Raw genomic sequence first — 18567 nt, 5'->3', positions numbered from 1 at the left:
AAAATGAAAATTTTATCAGTCTGTTCTCTCACTCATACAAATTAACATGTCCATCACAAATTATCTGTAAACATAATGTATAGAATAAGGACCTCTCTGAACCTTACTTAGCAAGTTTATCTAATCCTAATAGTAAAAATCCAGGAAATAAGTAAAGGAAAAAAAAGAAAGGGGAAACCTCTCAATAGCCAATATAGTCATAAAGATCATACGCTAAAATTCATGTTCTTTACTTTTCACAACGTCATTAAGTCTTATAGTCATACCTGCTTTTCATTTAGAAATGAAACATGACAAAAGTAGGAGTGTTCAATGTGTAAACAGTTTAACCAGCTTTGTTTTCTGAGTTCGGACAGAACTGGGCTGACAGAATAGGGCTCAAGGACATGCTGGCAACAGCAAAAGGAATAGCTGCAAGACAGCAAGGGAAAATAGGATAAACAGAAACTCCAAAGCCTAGCAACAGTCTGTAATCTGGTAGTTAAAAAGGAAGCAATTTTCAACACCTCAATGGCCCAAAGGCATTTCTGTTATCAAACTGTGTATAGTAACTGATGTCAAGAATAACTGCTCAAGTCTTCAAGAAAAAGCCAAATTATGTTAAGTGTACTGTGTCTATCTGAGCTGTACGTGTATATGTCTCAAAATTATCCAAAGTACTTTTGTCCAAAACGAGCTTTTTAATGTTGAAAATTATTATAATCCAAACCCTTAGCTGTTCAGGAAACTGTTGCCATAAAAATTGGCTTATTCCCTGAGCAATACGGTTAGCTGAGGTTTCCACAGTTGCAGGTTTTTTCCTTCTAAAACCATGTACACATATTCCCTTACCCATTTCAAATTAATTTTAAAACCCTCCAAATTGAAAATATTAAAGTACATTGGCAATTACTACTAGATAATTATGAAGCTACTAGATAATGAGTAAGATTATAAAGCTCAAATTTGATAGCATGAGCTTGATATTCATAATGTGCTTCATTAAAGGTTATGTTTCTATTATATTAGGGAAAAAACCTTGAATTTAACCACCGTACGTTAAATAGAGTTAATGTTATTTAAGTAATGGATTTATCTCAAATTTTAAGTATTACAAACGAAACTTCAAGTAAAGTAGACACGGGCATTTTTAAATGCTACTTATTTGTCCTTTAACCTTTATTGTTAAAATCGATCCCGTTTTTGTAAAGTTTCTACAGTGATCATGATTTACTTTCAAAAATCAGAAAAAGCAAAAAATGCCATAACATCATTTTTTTCTGTGATTAAGTTTTAAGGTAAAGTAACACTCAAATTATTTCAGACGTTTTACAGAGTTTGAAGAAAAAAACCTGACATTCTCTTACGAATTTAAGAATTTTTTTGTATATCTTAATTGTAATCTATACGTTACAAATGAAATCAGTATGTTAAACGTAACAAACTGAGGGGAAATCTGTAATTGTCTACATACACGTTACATACCGTTTGAACCTTGCGAGGCATGGAGCTCCGTTTCCAAGTCTAAGGTCATATTCAGGTTGTGGTGGTGCTGTTGCATGACTTTGCGACCTATTTTATATGCACAGGCTAAGAGGATAAAGAAGGAAGAAGCTGCAAAAGCCAAATTATTGGAGGCTGAGAAACGAAAACAGGTAAATGTAGAGGACAGTCAGAGTTTTTAGTTTTTTAATTTATTTTGTTATCCTTAATCCACTATGACATGAAGAACTTTGTTTACTAGGCTCCCCCCTTCACCAAGTTCCCCCCACAAACCCTATTACAGTCAGTGTCATCAGCGTAGTAAGATGTTGTAGAATCACTACGTGTCTTCTCTGCGTAGCACAGCCCTCCCCATGCCCCCACCGCACATTATACATGGTAAACGTAAGGCCCCCTTTCTGTTTGCCTGCCCTCATCCCTCCCTTCCCACCCATCCTCCCCAGTTCCTTTCCCTTTGGTAGCTGTGAGTCCATTCATGGGTTCTGTGGTTGTGCTGCTGTTTTGTTCCCTCAGTTTTTCTTTGTTCTTATACTCCACATACGAGTGAAATCATTTGGGACTTGTCTTTTCCTGCCTGGCTTATTTCACTGAGCATAGTACCCTCTAGATCCATCCATGTTCTTGCAAATGATAGGATTAATTTTGTTCTTATAGCTGAATAATACTCCACTGTGTGTATGTACCACCTCTTCTTTATCCATTCATCTACTGATGGACACTTAGGTTGCTTCCATTTCTCGGCTATTGTAAATGGTGCTGCGATAAACATAGAGGTGCATCTGTCTTTTTCAAACTGGGCTGCTGCATTCTTAGGGTAAATTCCCAGAAGTGGAATTCCTGGTTCAAATGTTATGTCTATTTTGAGCTTTCTGAGAAACCTCCATACTGCTTTCCACAATGGTTGAACTAATTTACATTCCCCCTAGCAATGTAGGAGGGTTCCTCTTTCTCCACAACCTCGCCAACATTTCTTGTTGTTTGTCTTTTGGATGGTGGCGATCCTTACTGGTGTGAGGTGATATCTCATTGTGGTTTTAATTTGCATTTCTCTGATGACTAGCGATGTGCAGCATCTTTTCATGTGTCTGTTGGCCATCTGAATTTCTTTGGAGAACTGTCTGTTCAGCTCCTCTGCACATTTTTTAATAGGATTATTCGCTTTTTGTTTGTTGAGGTGCACGAGCTCTTTATATATGTTGGATGTCAACCCTTTATCAGATCTGTCATTCATGCATATATTCCATACTGCAGGGTTCCTTTTTTTCTAACGAAGGTGTCCTTTGCTGTACATATGCTTTTCAGCTTGATATAGTCCCACTTGTTCATTTTTGCTTTTGTTTCCCTTGCCCTGAGAGATACTAGGAATTCGCTCATGTTTATGTCCAAAAGAGTTTTCCCGATGTTTTTATCCAAGAGTTTTTTGGTTTTATGACTTACATTCAGGTCTTTGATCCATTTTGAATCAGCATGTTATTTTTTTTTTAAGTAAACGCTGCGATGGTATACCAGTATCAATTATATTAAAAATAAAAACTCAAAATGACTATGTGAAATAATGTTTAGCACAGATAAATGTATATAATGTGTGCTTTTATTGTATGTTTATATTTGTTTCTTTATATATGGGTTTTTTTGTGATGTCTTTAGCTCTTTAAGTAGCAGACCCCCAACTCAGAAGTGCAAACTGTTGGATAATGCTTTGTACTGTGTGGTGTTTCTCTCGATCAGAATGATCTCCCTAAAGCTACTTTGTGTTGTTTATAAGTTTCAAATGGCATCTGAAATCTGATTATGTCCTTGGATTATAACTTTCTCTTTGTTTCAATATTAAAAATTGAAGCCTATAGAAACAAAAGCCTAACGTTATCAGTTATTTACCAATAATAAAAAGAGTTACCATTAATTACTGGGATGTTGTTTGAGGGTCTTTTGAGGGGTTAAAATTTGGTTTCATGACTGTGATTTCAGATACTTAAAAATTCCTAAATATAACTTGAGTATTATTAACAAAGGTGTTTATCTCTGCTTTTGGATACAAGGTTTGTGTATAGATGAAAATTGAAAACATCAATTATGTTTGTCCACGATATAAAATGTAAAAAGTAGAGAAAAAGACTGGCTATTGAATATTTTCAATGACTACTAGTACAGATGTTAACGTATCTTTATTTATGTGGCATTTGTAGAATTAATCATTAATTCATGCTTAAATAAGTTTTATATGCTAAAGCACACCAAATATGTCCGTTAGAGTCAGATGATAATTACTATAGTCAGAAATAAAAATAATATTTAGATCAGTTGGTGAGGAATGTTGAAATGATACAGACATGAGAGTCAGGGAAAAGGATAAAAATCCCTCAAAACTGTGCCTGGCAAATTGTACAGCTGAGAATTGAATAGGTGCATTAAGAAATGGGTGAATAAATTAGTTCTTCTGACCACTCTAAGTTCACAGTAACGTGAGAGACATTAAACAGATAATTGTCCCAGAGTTCAATAAATGCTATGTTATGTGGGAGCCAAAAAAGAAATATTACAGTGCCTGAAGTAGTTGTGGGAAGAGTAAAAAAAAAAAAAAAGGCATATGTGTTGAGGAGGAGGAGCTGTGAATTCTAAGCAGGGCGGGGATGACATACACTAAGGTACAGCCTGATGACTGAGTTAGGGCCCTTGGGGTGAGGAAGACAAGGGGCAGAGGGAGTCAGTTTTAACCTTGTATGTACACCTGTCTTAGCTTTGTTGCTGCTTCTCCTCTTTCTCCTCCTCCTCCTCCATCTTCAGCAGCATCATCACATCATCATCCAAGCAGTGCCTCAAACTGTCACGCAGACTTTTCCCAACCCAGCTGTGTCAGTGTCACTAGGGCCTGGCGAATGCACCGAGAGTAAGACGTGAGACTGACCTTGTGGGGGCCTAGGTTGTGACTGTCTATATATGCCATTTGAAACTGGTTCTTTGAGTCATCTTACACGAGAACCACAGGATTTGCATTAGTCCTATACAGTTCATTAAAATTCAGTAAATAAATTAGTGACTAATTTGACTAATAAATTAAAATAGTGGATAAGTTCACTAAATTCACTGAATTTAGAGACGCCATGTTTCCCTTGAAGTATCTTTATTAGTAAACAAAAATGGATGCCTGTCACCAAGTTTTAAAGATCCTACTATTTTCAAAGATTTCTTGGAAATCTCCGTTTTATCCTAAAAATTGACCACACTCTTACCTTCTGTTCCATATTATAGCTATGGTTTTTTAATTGGAAAAAGTACTGCATATCACTAGTTAAAAATGATGCCCAAGAATACACATGCACACACACAGAGAACACACAGCTGGCCTTGGAACAATGTGACATTAAGGAAACAACTCTGCATATAACACCTGACTCCCCAGAAACTTAACTACTTATAATAGCCTACCATTGACTGGGAAGCCTTACTGATAACATAAGCAGATCATCAACCATATTTTTTATGTTGTATGTATTGTACGCTGTATTCTCACAATAAAGCTAGAGAAAAGAAAATGTTTTTTCAAATTGTTGCAGATCTCAAAAAAGTTACCAGTGTGTGTATTTTTTTTAAACCTGCATATAAGTGGACCCATGCAGTTCAAGCCTGTGCTGATTAAGGATCAACTGCACAAAAATATATACAGTCATAAGATTATTTTGAAAATCAAAGAGTGACAATACTGAAAAGCAAAATAAGTTATTTCTATGCAGTCCTAAGTCCGTCGCTTAAACCTGCTTGGACAGTTCTGTTCATGGACATAACACAGATCACTTTTTAAATTTTAACTAATGGCTTTTCAAACATAATAATGGTTAAAGAGACTATGTGGGCATGGTTTTCTTTTTAAGGAAAAAGAACGGTCGAAGCAAGAAAAACGTGATGAGAAACGATTAAAGAAAGAGCTTAAACTAGAGCAACGAAGATTAGAATTAGAAATTGCAAAAGAACTAAAGAAACCTAATGAAGACATGTGCTTAGCAGACCAAAAGGTAAGTTATCATGTAAACCATTTCCTTAATAAGTTTAATTTTTCCTGTGTTCTCACCTCATTCGTCTGCCCGAGCTGCCAGTACGAAGGCTTTCACTTTCAGCTGAGCAGTGGATTTCCAAGTCTAGGTCAGTGTGCTTCTCCTGATGGCCACCAATAAGTCTGTTGACCTCCTGCGCTGGAAATGGAAGTTCTAAATATATAAGTGGTGGAGTGCTGCCAATCTTTTTCATTGAAATAAAAACACTGTACAAATGTACAAGGGGGAATGATAAAAGTAGATAAGATTTCTGTTTCATTTGGTCCTTCCTATATGTTTAGATACAGAAAGATCTGCCTTCTCCTCAAACCCCCTTAGATATTTAAATAAATCAGGATTTATAATCTGTAACCTCCTTCAGTGCTTTAGACTTGTTAGCTAACTTCATTGAGTATGTTGACTACTTTCCAGGCACTGTGCTAAGTGTTTTTTACGTATGAATTCTCCCATTTAACCCTCACCACAATCCTGTTGAAGAGGTATTTATGCCCATTTACAAGTGAGAAACTTTGACACAAAGAGGTGAAGGAACTTGCCCAAGATGACACAACTCATAAGTGGCACCTTGGATCCAAACTCCAATTTGTTAAACTCCAGGGTCCATACTGTTTATCACCTTGAAAGCCAAGAAATGTGTCCAGTGAGAGGACCTCATGTGTTTTCTCTCCTGTTGTTTTCACAGATGTTGCTAAAATACGTAAAAGTAGAAATTTGGAAAGAGCGTGATAATCATGTTAACTGGCATAATTTATATACTTATCAGAAGAAATCAATTATGTTTGGCTATAGTTAAGATGGTATTTGTAGAAAATTGTCAATAATACATATTTCTGTAATACTGTCAACAATAGTATAATTAGTCAATAGGATCTATATTATATGCCATGTTCATCTGATAATACAAAGAGTGATTGTCTCTTTTCAGCTTTTTCTAAAGCACTTAAAGCAAAAATATCCTAGTGGGGATTTAGTTATAATAATATTCTTACTTAGCACAAATGCTTTTAACTACAAATAAAAGTATAAACACTAGTTTTAGTAAAACTGCATGTTTAAATTTTCCTATGTCCAGAGAGGGTACATAGGTTAGTTGACACATTTAGTAGGCTCACAGTGAGCAATTTTTGAAAAATCCTAAAAGATCTCTATTTTCTTGAATTTGTTATTTCTGTTTAAATCCACATGCAGTAAATCAAATATAGAAGTCCATTTTAAGCCTTTTGATAGCTTTGTTATATAAATTTTTTAAATCACATGGTATGTGTATGATATGGTTCAAGAAAAAAGATTCAGACTTAGATGGTTTGGTTTTCAAATGGAACCTGTAAGGTTTGTGTGCTATCAGATATTATCCGCAGTTCTGTTTCCACACAGTATCACTAGAGAAGGTCCTTGGTTAGTTGTTTCAGTAAGTGCAGGGTGGAGGAACATTGTTTAACAAAGACCAGTGAAATAGAAATATGTAAAAGTTCATTTTTTTCTAATCAAAATTTGAAATACTATTATTAAGTCTCATTCATGGCCTTATTGCCTTATTTACTTCCTAAATATTCATGACAACTGGTACTACAGTTTTGTCATTAAAATGTTACTATGTGAGCACATTTGAGAAGTAGCAAAAGAAGCTGCTTTCTAATGGGAGTATTGAAATTCAATATTAGTGTTTTGCTACAAGCCTAGAGACTGTTAGTTGCAGTGTAACTGGGTTCTTGATAGGATCATGGGTTCTGGTCATGTGGACCAAATAGTTTATCTGCATTAATTAGCCAAAGATGGTACCATTCTCCCATCGGCCCATAGATACACGGTAGTTTCTGAGCAACCAAACAAGCATGAATTATTAATCAGTCTCCATCATTAGAAGAAATTAGTACACGTGCCCTACTTAGTATGTCCATGGCCAAGTACTTTTGAAATGCTTATTTCTTCTGTTGCTCCAGTTATGGAACCCATGTTCTATCAATATGTTAATTAAAATTTGTGTTCTTTTTTCAGAATTCTGAGTTCGTATTGAGTTCCACTAAAACTTATTGATGGTTGCTTGGTTTCAAAATCCCGTGCTTAGTACTATGGGGTTGCAGAAATGCCCTCAGGGAATCCACAGTCTAGACGGAAAACCACTGGCAGAATTCAAGAGCAAAGAAAGACGGCAACTTGTTCTATTTCAGAAAATCTGAAGTCATAGCCGTTTTAGTTAATTAGTTTTTTATTTTATTTTATTTTTCAGCCTTTGCCAGAGTTGCCTCGTATTCCAGGACTTGTCCTCTCTGGAAGTACATTTTCAAACTGTCTCATTGTGGTGCAGTTCTTACGAGTCTTCGGTAAAGCTTTAGGCTTTAATGGGAATACTGATGTTCCAGACCTGAGTATTCTTCAAGAGGGATTGCTGAATCTAGGGGACAGCATGGCTGAGGTACAAGACCTGCTTGTGAGGCTCCTGTCAGCTGCTGTGTGTGATCCAGGTCTAATTACAGGATACAAGGTAAAAAAACAAAATACAAAAAGTGATTTTAATTTGTACCCTCAGTGCACTGATAACTGGCTTTAGCATATTAGCAGAAGAGTGTATACACTGATCTAGTTTTTTCTGCATCTCACAAAGTTAAGTGTAGATTTGCTTTCAGTTGCAAATGGTCCACATCTAGGGAAACCTGGTTCATAAAGCCTACAGAATGTAGATATTCCCAGATTACTCTTATTTTTCTCTAGCTTTTGGCCAAAACCAAGTGACTTAAGGAAAGTGATATTCAGCAAAAGAGAATTTATAAATCATAAAGAATTAAAATTTATGTATGCCTTCTGAAATTATGCTGTGTGCTCTCAATCACTGTGAACAATTGAGGCTAGTGACAGCACCTCTAAGATCAGCATGTTAAGACTCTGTACCTCTCAGTGGATACTCAAGAAATTCAAGTGGATCATAATTCCAGCTAAGATACACATTTCAGTCAGCTTTGCTGTAGATAATATGATGGAGAGAGAAGTTTCCAGGTGCACCAGTTGCTTGTTCTTCCATTTTCCTATTTAGGATACCAGACAATAAAGTCCATGACACTCTAGAGCTGGAAAACACAACAGTAGTGCCCCTGGGCCTCCCGCAACCAGTACTGATAGAACGCCTAGATAAAGCCTTAGAAAGCTTGAGATAGTTTCTATAGTCAAAGAAGGTATGATATCTACTCATGAGTTCACATACTCTCCTTCCTGCCTGTTAACCAAGGGTCTAAAGAAGGAATAGAAAGACGCAAGTACTCAAATACCTGTCTATCATCTGTTGTCTATTTTTATCTTTACTTCATTTCAAGTGTGAATTAAGCCCTTTTCAGTAATACATAGATAATATAATAAAAACATTTAAAAATCTTAATTGTTTTTATGTTCTGTACGGTTAGGAACAATACTGACAAAAATGCCAAACTTTTATAGGCCGAAACAGCTCTTGGAGAACATTTGCTGAATGTTGGTATGAATCGAGACAATGTTTCCGAGATCTTGCAGATCTTTATGGAGGCCCGTTGTGGACAGACTGAGCTCACCGAAAGCCTGAGGACCAAGGCTTTCCAGGCCCACACTCCGGCCCAGAAAGCCTCGGCGCTGGCCTTCCTGATCAGTGAGCTGGCGTGCAGCAGGAGGGTGGTGAGGTGAGCCCGTGCCTAGACTTCTCTGGCGCTTCCTTCCTGTTCTCAATTTGTCTAATCGAAATAATTTATATGACAAAGTAACACAAATTACCCATGCAAAATCCAAAGTTTACAGAGTAGCACAAAGAAAACAAAATTACACTTAACCTCACCATTCAGAGATGACTACTACTACTACTACTATTTTAATGCATTTACTGCAGTCTGTTGAAAAGAAAATTTGGATCTTACTGCATGTTCTTTGCTACCATTTTGTTTACTTAATAATTCTGTTAATTATTCATATAAGGAAACATAAAAATAGTTTTTTCTTACCATGCCACCAGAAGGTAGCACCTTTGCAAGAATCCGGAATTTTTTCTTTCTTTGACATCTTTCAGTGATAAATAACTACGTGATTTTCCTTCATAGCCATTAATAGAATTATCCAGCTTTTTATTTTATTATTTGCTAATAACAATTTAATATTAGTTTATTGATGTATTGTACTTTTTAAAAACTTACATTTAAGAGTCAAAGTAAATTTTGCACTCTAGTATTTCAAGTTTTGGTGAACAAATCCATATTCATCTTGTTCTTTCTATTCATTATTTTACATATTTTAATTATTGTTACTTTTAGTTCTTTTCCTTTCTAGGAAACGGATCAATCTGTATATTTCAGAGCCATGCATTTCTACCATTGGTGGACATACTAAGTCTTCTGTATATCTCTTAGCTGTGATACTGTATTGATATAATTTTTCACTTGTTTTCGCTACTCATTGACATCACTTTTAGTTAGCAAGAAATGGCAACAGTTTACTCACCATGTTAACATATTGCATAATGGATTAATTTCTGTCTTCTAATAAACTTTTGCATTGACAGTGAAATTGACAAGAACACTGATTATATGTCAAACTTGAGGAGAGATAAATGGATGGTAGAAGGTAAACTCAGCAAGTAAGTCCTGTTTTATTAAAGTTAGTATACTGTTTCCCATTGTACAAATTCCCCAGTAAAACATAAATTCCAAACACAGAATTTAAAGTTTATTATGTGTAAGAAATAAAAAAAGGTAAAGCTTAATTAAGATGAATTAAGAAATTAATAAAACCTAGGATGAGAGTCTGCAGTGGACAAAAGTTGTAATTAGAGTCATTGAACATCTTATGCTTCAGACTTAGAAAAAAGTCAGTTTACATTTTTGCTCCCAAAGAAGTCAAGCAATCACGTTTTCTAAGATTGTTGTTGGCTATCAAGTTAGTTTTGTCATAAGTAGAATCTGTTTAGAACTGCCACTTTTAAAAATTGCTTTCTAATTAAAGTTTGCTTTCATAGAGTCTAAAATATCCAAATGTATTCAGAATTAAAGCTTAATTAGTTTCCCGCCAGGAAATATAATGCTGAAATTACTCAATTTCTATGTAAGAGGAGATTTCTTTGTATAATTTGAACAGAAATTTTTTCAGTCTGAAAGCATGGGATCAGGAATTATCATTGGTCATTGCTAGAGTTAATTTTTTCAGCTAAGTTTTATTTTTAAAATATATTCTAATTCCAGAGAGATCCAGAATAATTCTTAAAAGTCAATATATTCTGTAATTTCTGGAAACATATTTCTTAAATTTCTTTAATTCTAATTTTATTGCCATTGACTTAATACTCACCGTAAGGCATTTTTGCTTAAAACTCACGTTATTTTCTCTAAAATATATGAAGAGAAGGTTTTCTTGTACATCCTAATTTTGTTACATTTTAAAGGCTCCGAATCATTTATGCTAAGAAAGCAGGCAAGAGAGACACTTCAGGTGGCATCGATCTTGGAGAAGAGCAGCACGCGTCGGCCACCCCCACAGCAGGATACAAGCGAAGAAGGAAGGGCGGCGACAGTGACGCTGATGGCAACGAGGAGGAGGAGGAGGAGGAGGAAGACAAGGAAGACAGAAAAGGAAAGAAAACTGATGTCTGTGAAGATGAGGTAATCAAGTTTAGGTAGATTTTATTACTTGACAAAGATAACATAACATACTGAAAACAGAATTTGGGGGTCAGGTGGATTTGGGTTTGAATTCCATTTTGACACTTACTTGCCTCAGTTTCTTCATCTGAAAACTGAATATTTATAACAATCACCTCGTAAAGTTTTTTGTGATGGTTTAATAATTGCCCACACATGGGATGGGCTTACACTGAATAAACAAAGGCAAGTTTTTCTTTTTATAGAACATATTGAGAGTTCTTCAAAGAACCATGTAGATTCTTAATTTCAGTTATCCTCTTTCATTCTGGTAAAATCCTAGCTTATATGTGTACAATACTTCATGCCTTGAAAGTATTGTCACATTTAGTGAAACTGATGTATTTCTCAAGCATCATCAGTGTATCATGTGCCTCGCTCTGGGCACTTTTGATCAAAGATGAGTAAGGTACCGAAAGTCCTTTCTCAACTTGCAGTCTCATTGAGGAAGATTTGCCGTAAGAAAATGTAATGTACTACATGTTAACTGCTTTGCCGGTGGTATCTACTCTGTGCTAGGCAGGCGGAAAGGAAGGGCATTGAACCTTTATGAGGAATAGGTCCTCAACGAAGGCTTTCTGGGCCCACTGGCTGAGGCTAAAAGGTGGGCTGAATGTTAACCTGGGGAAGAACCCGTAGAGAAGTGCTCGGGCAAAAAGCACAGCATAAACGGACGTAGGAATCTGAAACCACGATGCGCCTTAAGTGACTGACAAGTGCTTCATTGTTATTAGAGAGCCTCCTAGCAACAACTGTGAACTAGGATTTACACTTTTTTGGTAGGAGGAAGCCATTGCTTCCTCTTTGTAAGTGACAGAATGACAGAGTCACACTTGCTTTTTTTAGTGGCTCCCTATGGCAGCTCCATGGAAAATAGAAGTAGATTTGGGGTAGGGCAAGATCAGAGGTGGGAAGGTCGGTCAGGAGATGTTGCAAGAGTTTAATGAGTTGTAGGGTCCCAAACGAGCCCGATGGTAGTTGGGAAGAAGGAGGAAACGATTTCAGTAAATACTTAGGGAGAAGAATGAGTAGTATTTGAACTGGTAGGTTGATGGAAGGGTAGGATTGATGCCCGACCATCTGGTTTGGGAGGCTGCGTGGTATTCTTGCCATTAACTGAGTTAGAGAAATCAGGAGGAACAGAATAAATAGATGATAGAGGAGGAGGGGAGTGCAGATCAGATAGTGGAAGACAAGAAACGATGGTGGGTTCATTTTGGACATGTTACGGTTGAGGTGCCTTTGCAGCAGTTCTGCAGTAAGTTGGATATAAGAATCTGAAGCCTAAAGATGAGTTCAGTCATGAACATATAGATCTGGAAGTTATTCACACAGACAGTAGTTTAAAATCATGAGGTGGGTGATTTCTGTACAGGGTGATTGGTTTAGGGAACATAGCAGTAGACTGAAGTTGGAACCCCAAAGGGATGTCAACATTTCAGAAGATCCCGTAGGGCTTCTTGTTGAAGAAGGAGCAGTCGTAGAGGTAGGAGATGTCTGTAATGGTTCAAGGATCTCTGAGGCCATCACCAGAGTCAGTGACTCACTAGGAAGACTCACACATCAGAATCAGAGAGAAAAGACGTGTGAGCCACAGCCCAGAGGAAACCAGACCCACACTGTTAAGAGTCTTTTCCCAGTGGAGTCACACAGGATGGGCTTCAGTCTCCTAGGAATGAGTTATGACAAGTATAAAACTCCCAGGAGAAAAACAGGTGTTCAGTATACACCCCATTGTTAGCCCAGTTGGGTTCCAGTGAGCCAGTCTATCAGCGTGGGAGGAAACCCTGTGAAATCCAAGTTCCCAGACACCAGCCAGGGACCAGCCTTGTACGCGGGCCTTTCAAATAGAGCAGTCAGACCTGCAATGTCAGCTCTTTTCTACCCATGTAGTAGTAGCAAAAATCAAGAAAACTGAACATTTCAAAGGAGGGAGTGATAAACAATGTTAACGTAGCAGGAGTCTAGTGTGATGAGGATCGAAAGTGTCTGTGGGATCGGGCAAGGCAGAGGTCACTGGGGACCAGTGGCAGCACAGTCGTTAGTCGGGTCAGAGCAGGAGCTGGGTGGCGAAGGATCGAGCACCATAGAAGGTGAGGAGGTGAGATGACTTCTGTAAGCATTGTGCCTCAGAGGAAAAGGTGGTTCCTAAAGGGGACAGACAACCAAGGGTTACTCAGATGTGAAAGGCTAAATATGATTTCGGGTTGAAGGGAGTCAGTAAGAGAGGGGGTTGAAGATATAAAGAAAATAATCAATGGGGCAAGGTAGATAAACTCTACTAAAATTTGTTACTACTTATTTAAATATCATTAATGTCTCTTAACCACATATATCATTTAAAGTGACTTTTTAATTGAATTATAGGTAGATTATAGGGTTTCATTGAGTAAAATCCTGGCAAATGTATATGTTGTTAATGTGAGAAAACAGTTTAAAAACTTTTTAAGATAATAATTTTAGGACCTAACAAGTCAAAATAACATTTCTTTTAAGTGATTTTAGAGTTATCTGTTATGATGAAGAACTGGTAGCCACTTATCAATTGCCTTAAAAAATTTAACTATTTAATGAGCCCAATGATAGGATAGATACATTATTCCTCAAAAAGTAGGTTTAGATTCTTGATTAAAGTTTGGGGAGAGTGCCAGGAATTAAAACTCCCTAGAAGATGCATTTCAGGGAGCCTTTCCGTTGAGACCCGTGTGATCGCTCTCTGTTAGAAGGTCCTGCCCTTGACTAAGTCCATCCCCCTTTGTCTCAAAGATGATTCCCTCTTCTCCACACTCCTCATTCCTTCAGCACATGGAGTCTGTATACCTAAACCTTAGAATTGTGTTGAAACCTACGTGAGCTCTAACTTCACAAGTTGGCCTGGTAACAGGTTATGTGGATGATCGAACTTTGACACATAGGGACATACAGTGGCCTCTCTTTTGGTTGGGAAATCATGGAGAACCACGGCAGAGATGAGTTCTTTGTGCTTAGTCTCCTTGCCTTTCTCTCTGACCTTTTAAGTTCTACACATCTCTTAAAATTATAAGGACTATTAGTCAAAACTCCTTTGCTTTAAACAAACCTTAGTAGACACTTTACTTCCTTTTCATCTTAGGGAGAGTCTTAGAAACAGCACTAAGTTTATTTGACTGATACATAGTTACTTTGATGTCTTTTGCAAGTATTTTTTATTACTGTTGCTTGAATTGTATTTTTGTGTAAGCATATTATCAAACATTTGCCCTGCGAGTCAAAAGATCACTTTAGAACCATACAGACATGTAATTATGTAATTATCTATTTGAGGGTCATTGGGCCTGTTCTCTTTTAAGACTTCTTTCCTGAAGTAGAAATTGTGTTACTGTTAGCACAAACAGTATGCCTAAATGCCTCTGTAACTTGCTCCCCTAAACTGGATGAGAAGTAGATAAACGATAGCTTATACTAAAGCTTCTTTCCATTTCCTTTTGTTGGGGAGATAACTACTCATCCAGAAATACCTGCTCATGAGTGGTTGGTGGCAGTGTGGCTTTTTAAAAATGCTTCTAGAAAATGAGCACCGGAAACAAATTTTACTTTTTTAAACCTAAGAGGTACCTGCATTTTCTAGATACAATTTTCAGAAAGAGGGAAAGTAACCAGTTTGCACACTGTGTGCCTGGAAGTTTGCTGGTTACTTTCAGATCTGTTCTCCTCGGCCCTCACAGATGCCCCCATGTTACAGGAAATGTTGTTATCAATCTACAGGTAAGGAAATAGTCTTAGAAGAGTTAAGTAGTTTGCCCATAGGAAGTAGCGTGGCTACGATACAAAGAAAAGACATGTGCCTTTTACTTTATGCTTTCCCTCTAAAACATATAATTTGGTGGTTGTTTTCCTATATTCATTTTCTAGAATGAAAAATTTCATGTAATCACCAGTAAAGTACCACTTACGAAATTAGTATTATATATCGTAGGGATTATTTTTCTTATAAAAGCTCAATGTGTTCAAAATATAACTTACCTTCTTTGCCCTAAAAATGACTCCAGTGAGTCACTGGTACCAAATGAATGGTACCAGTAGTTTTGCAGTCTCCCAGATTTAAACTCTTACCATAATTTACTACTTCCTTTGTCTCCCTCACCCCTCTCTGCCTCATACCCATGAGTGGCCATGACTTAACATTTCTAATTAGGTAATACTCTCTTACGTCCATTTGCTTTTCTCCGTTTCTGTTTCTTTTACCTATGTAAGTCCCACATTCTCCGTCCCTCTTGAGTCACTGCAGTGGAATACTAACCAGATTTGACAATGTTCATCCTTTCCCTGCTCCAGGCCATCTTAGGACTATTGCCGTATTATCTTTGTAAGCGTAGTTCTCACGTTTAACCTCCCTCAAAGGATCACGTTATTGACCATGGTCAAGCATTTATAGCTCTAGATCGTTTAACCCTGAACTCATCCTTGCCTCATCTCCTGTCTTACCTCTTCGTGTACCTTTCATGTCAAGATACATCAGACTCTTTCTGGAATGCCCTGCGCTTTCTCTGATTGATCGAATCCGAACCATTCTTCGGTAGCTAATTAAGACACAACTTCTTCCATGTAGCCTCTCTCGGTAAAGATTCCCACTAAAAGTAATCTCACCCTCTCCTGAACTCCATGACTCTTAAATCTCTACCTCTTTTGGGGTCCCTATGGCTTCCTCTGTGTAGTGGTTTTTATTTCCATAGTGTGATGTGCATGTGTCTCCCTACCAGATTATTAGTTTACAAAGAACCAAGAGCTGAGGCTTACTCATTCCCATAGGGCCTATCCTAGTGCTTTGCATAAAGGAGGCCTTCATTAAATACCCACAGATTGATTGAATAAATCTTAAAACTTTAAATGATACTGTATTTTGTCATGTATAGGATGAAGGTGACCAAGCAGCAAGTGTTGAAGAGCTAGAAAGACAGATTGAAAAGCTGAGTAAAGTAAGCAGTTTTCAGATTATAGCTTACATCATTTTTGCAGTGTTTTAAAAATCCACCTTGTATGGGATTCCTTTTTTGTGACTGCTAAATAAAAGCAAGCTTCTTGTAAGTAATTAAAATGGAGAGCTCCAGAAACATTCTCACAATTAAACCGTAAAAGTTTCTTGCCAATGTTAAAGTCCTCCCTCTTAAGACATGGTACTAACTTAATCAAGAGCTATATTCTTTAGCTCTTTATTTAAATACAAAATATCAATAAATGCATGGTTTTATTTCTTGGAATTCATAACTTTTAAAATTCAGTCAGATTTCATGTTAATAGTTTCAGCATCCTGTGTTTTATTTATTTTATTTATTTATTTATTTTTTTTTTTCTAGATAATTATTTTTTATTGAAGGGTAGTTGACACACAGTATTACATTACATTAGTTTCAGGTGTACAACATAGTGATTCCACATTTATATACATGACAATTCTAGGTACCAGCTATCACCATACCAAGCTGTTACAATATCTTGACTATATTCATTATATCCCGGTTACTTATTATTTTACCATTGGAAGTGTGTACTTTTTTTTTTTTTTTTTTGTGAGGGCATCTCTCATATTTATTGATCAAATGGTTGTTAACAACAATAAAATTCTGTATAGGGGAGTCAATGCTCAATGCACAATCATTAATCCACTCCAAGCCTAATTTTCGTCAGTCTCCAATCTTCTGAGGCATAACAAACAAGTTCTTACATGGAGAACAAATTCTTACATTGTGAATTAAGTTCTTACATGGTGAACAGTACAAGGGCAGCCATCACAGAAACCTTCAGTTTTGCTCATGCATTATGAACTATGAACAGTCAGTTCAAATAGGAATACTCATTTGATTTTTATACTTGATTTATATGTGGATACCACATTTCTCTCTTTATTATTATTATTTTTAATAAAATGCTGAAGTGGTAGGTAGATACAAGATAAAGGTAGAAAACATAGTTTAGTGTTGTAAGAGAGCAAATGTGGATGATCAGGTGTGTGCCTGTAGACTATGTGTTAATCCAAGGTAGACGAGGGCAATAAAACATCCACGTATGCAGAAGATTTCTCTCAGAACAGGGGGGGTGAGGTTCTAAGCCTCACCTCTGTTGATCCCCAATTTCTCACCTGTCCTGTGTTTTATTTTACATTAGTGTACTTGTGGGTTTTATTTGCACTGGATCTATAGACTGTATATGTATGTACTTCTCATGTAAAACTGAATTTCAGTAGCATTAGTGAAGTATTTCAGGATTAGTATTATGAGATATCTGCATTTTATGTCATTAGATTCATCACACAGTTATTCCAAAATTTAGTCATATGCTGCCTAAGGTCTGCAGCATGAGTATAAAAATAGGCAAATACAGGTATATGTGAGTATTATTTGTTACACACTGTAATCATTAGAATTGAGCCAATTGTCTTTGGCTCAGTGAAACACTTGATCACATTGTTTATTACCAAATATAAGACATGCTTTACGATAAGATATCTAATAAAACAAAACGTTTTTTAATCCTTGGCAACAAAAATATTCTAATTACCCTCAAAGTAATTTCTGTCTTTACAACTGTTACTGGAACTGAAGTCAGACGTGTGATATCAGTTCTTTTGCTGCCTTTCTTCAATAGTGAAATCTAGCTGCTCTAAAGCCATGATAAGTATAAAGTCACTTAAATATCCATTTTGAAAGCACTTAACACCCATAGCATAATTGTATGCATCATTTTTTAACAGCAACAGAGTCAGTACAGAAGGGAGCTCTTCGATGCGTCTCACTCTTTACGTTCAGTGATGTTTGGCCAGGATCGTTACAGACGTCGGTATTGGATTTTTCCCCAGTGTGGGGGGATTTTTGTAGAAGGCATGGAGAGCGCTGCAGGTAGGAGCCATTAATCTGTTACAAAGTAATATAACAAACCATACGTTTTAAAACCCTGTTACTCCTTCGATATATTGTGTGCTTCCAGAATCAAATGTGCATTGTGGATAAACATTGTAAAACCTTGTTTTTCATTTCTTTTGAACTCATAATGCCCCTTTCACTGATAAATATTCCTTTCCAGTCCATGATTTTTCTTCTTCTGCACTTTCTGACATCCACCCATTTAGTGGACACAGATCTTTACCTGTATTGTACTGTGTAGCTGCTGCTCCGTTTCTCTTCCTTCGCACTGTCAAATTTTCCAACATGTGCTTTACTCTTTAACCTTTGCAGCAACCATCCATCCTGACGGTAGCCCTGGAGGTAAACTGCTTAAATCTAAGACCCTTAGCATAAGACTCATTCATCTTGAAGTCTTGTATGTGTTTGAAATTTGTGATTACCTTCTTCTCCATTAAACTTCTTACTTTCTTAAGTATTATCACACATCCTTCATATTCTACCTTTAGACTCTGCTTT

General features: G+C 36.7%; 1 protein-coding gene across 1 annotated transcript in view; it reads left to right on the top strand.

Annotated features, from left to right (window-relative positions):
• Positions 1–18567, top strand: part of LOC130681277 (bromodomain adjacent to zinc finger domain protein 2B-like) — a 105658-nt gene that overhangs the window by 68084 nt on the left and 19007 nt on the right. Inside the window, exons 7-13 of the mRNA XM_057493916.1 lie at positions 5352–5492; positions 7726–8013; positions 8958–9172; positions 10042–10116; positions 10918–11134; positions 16066–16128; positions 17901–18045. Coding sequence (XP_057349899.1) covers positions 5352–5492; positions 7726–8013; positions 8958–9172; positions 10042–10116; positions 10918–11134; positions 16066–16128; positions 17901–18045 — 1144 coding nt within the window. The remainder of the gene's footprint in view (positions 1–5351; positions 5493–7725; positions 8014–8957; positions 9173–10041; positions 10117–10917; positions 11135–16065; positions 16129–17900; positions 18046–18567) is intronic.

This window comes from Manis pentadactyla, chromosome 16 (genome assembly GCF_030020395.1).
Source record: "Manis pentadactyla isolate mManPen7 chromosome 16, mManPen7.hap1, whole genome shotgun sequence".
In the NCBI taxonomy this organism is placed as follows: Eukaryota; Metazoa; Chordata; class Mammalia; order Pholidota; family Manidae; genus Manis; species Manis pentadactyla.
This window is presented reverse-complemented; position numbering and strand designations above follow the sequence as displayed.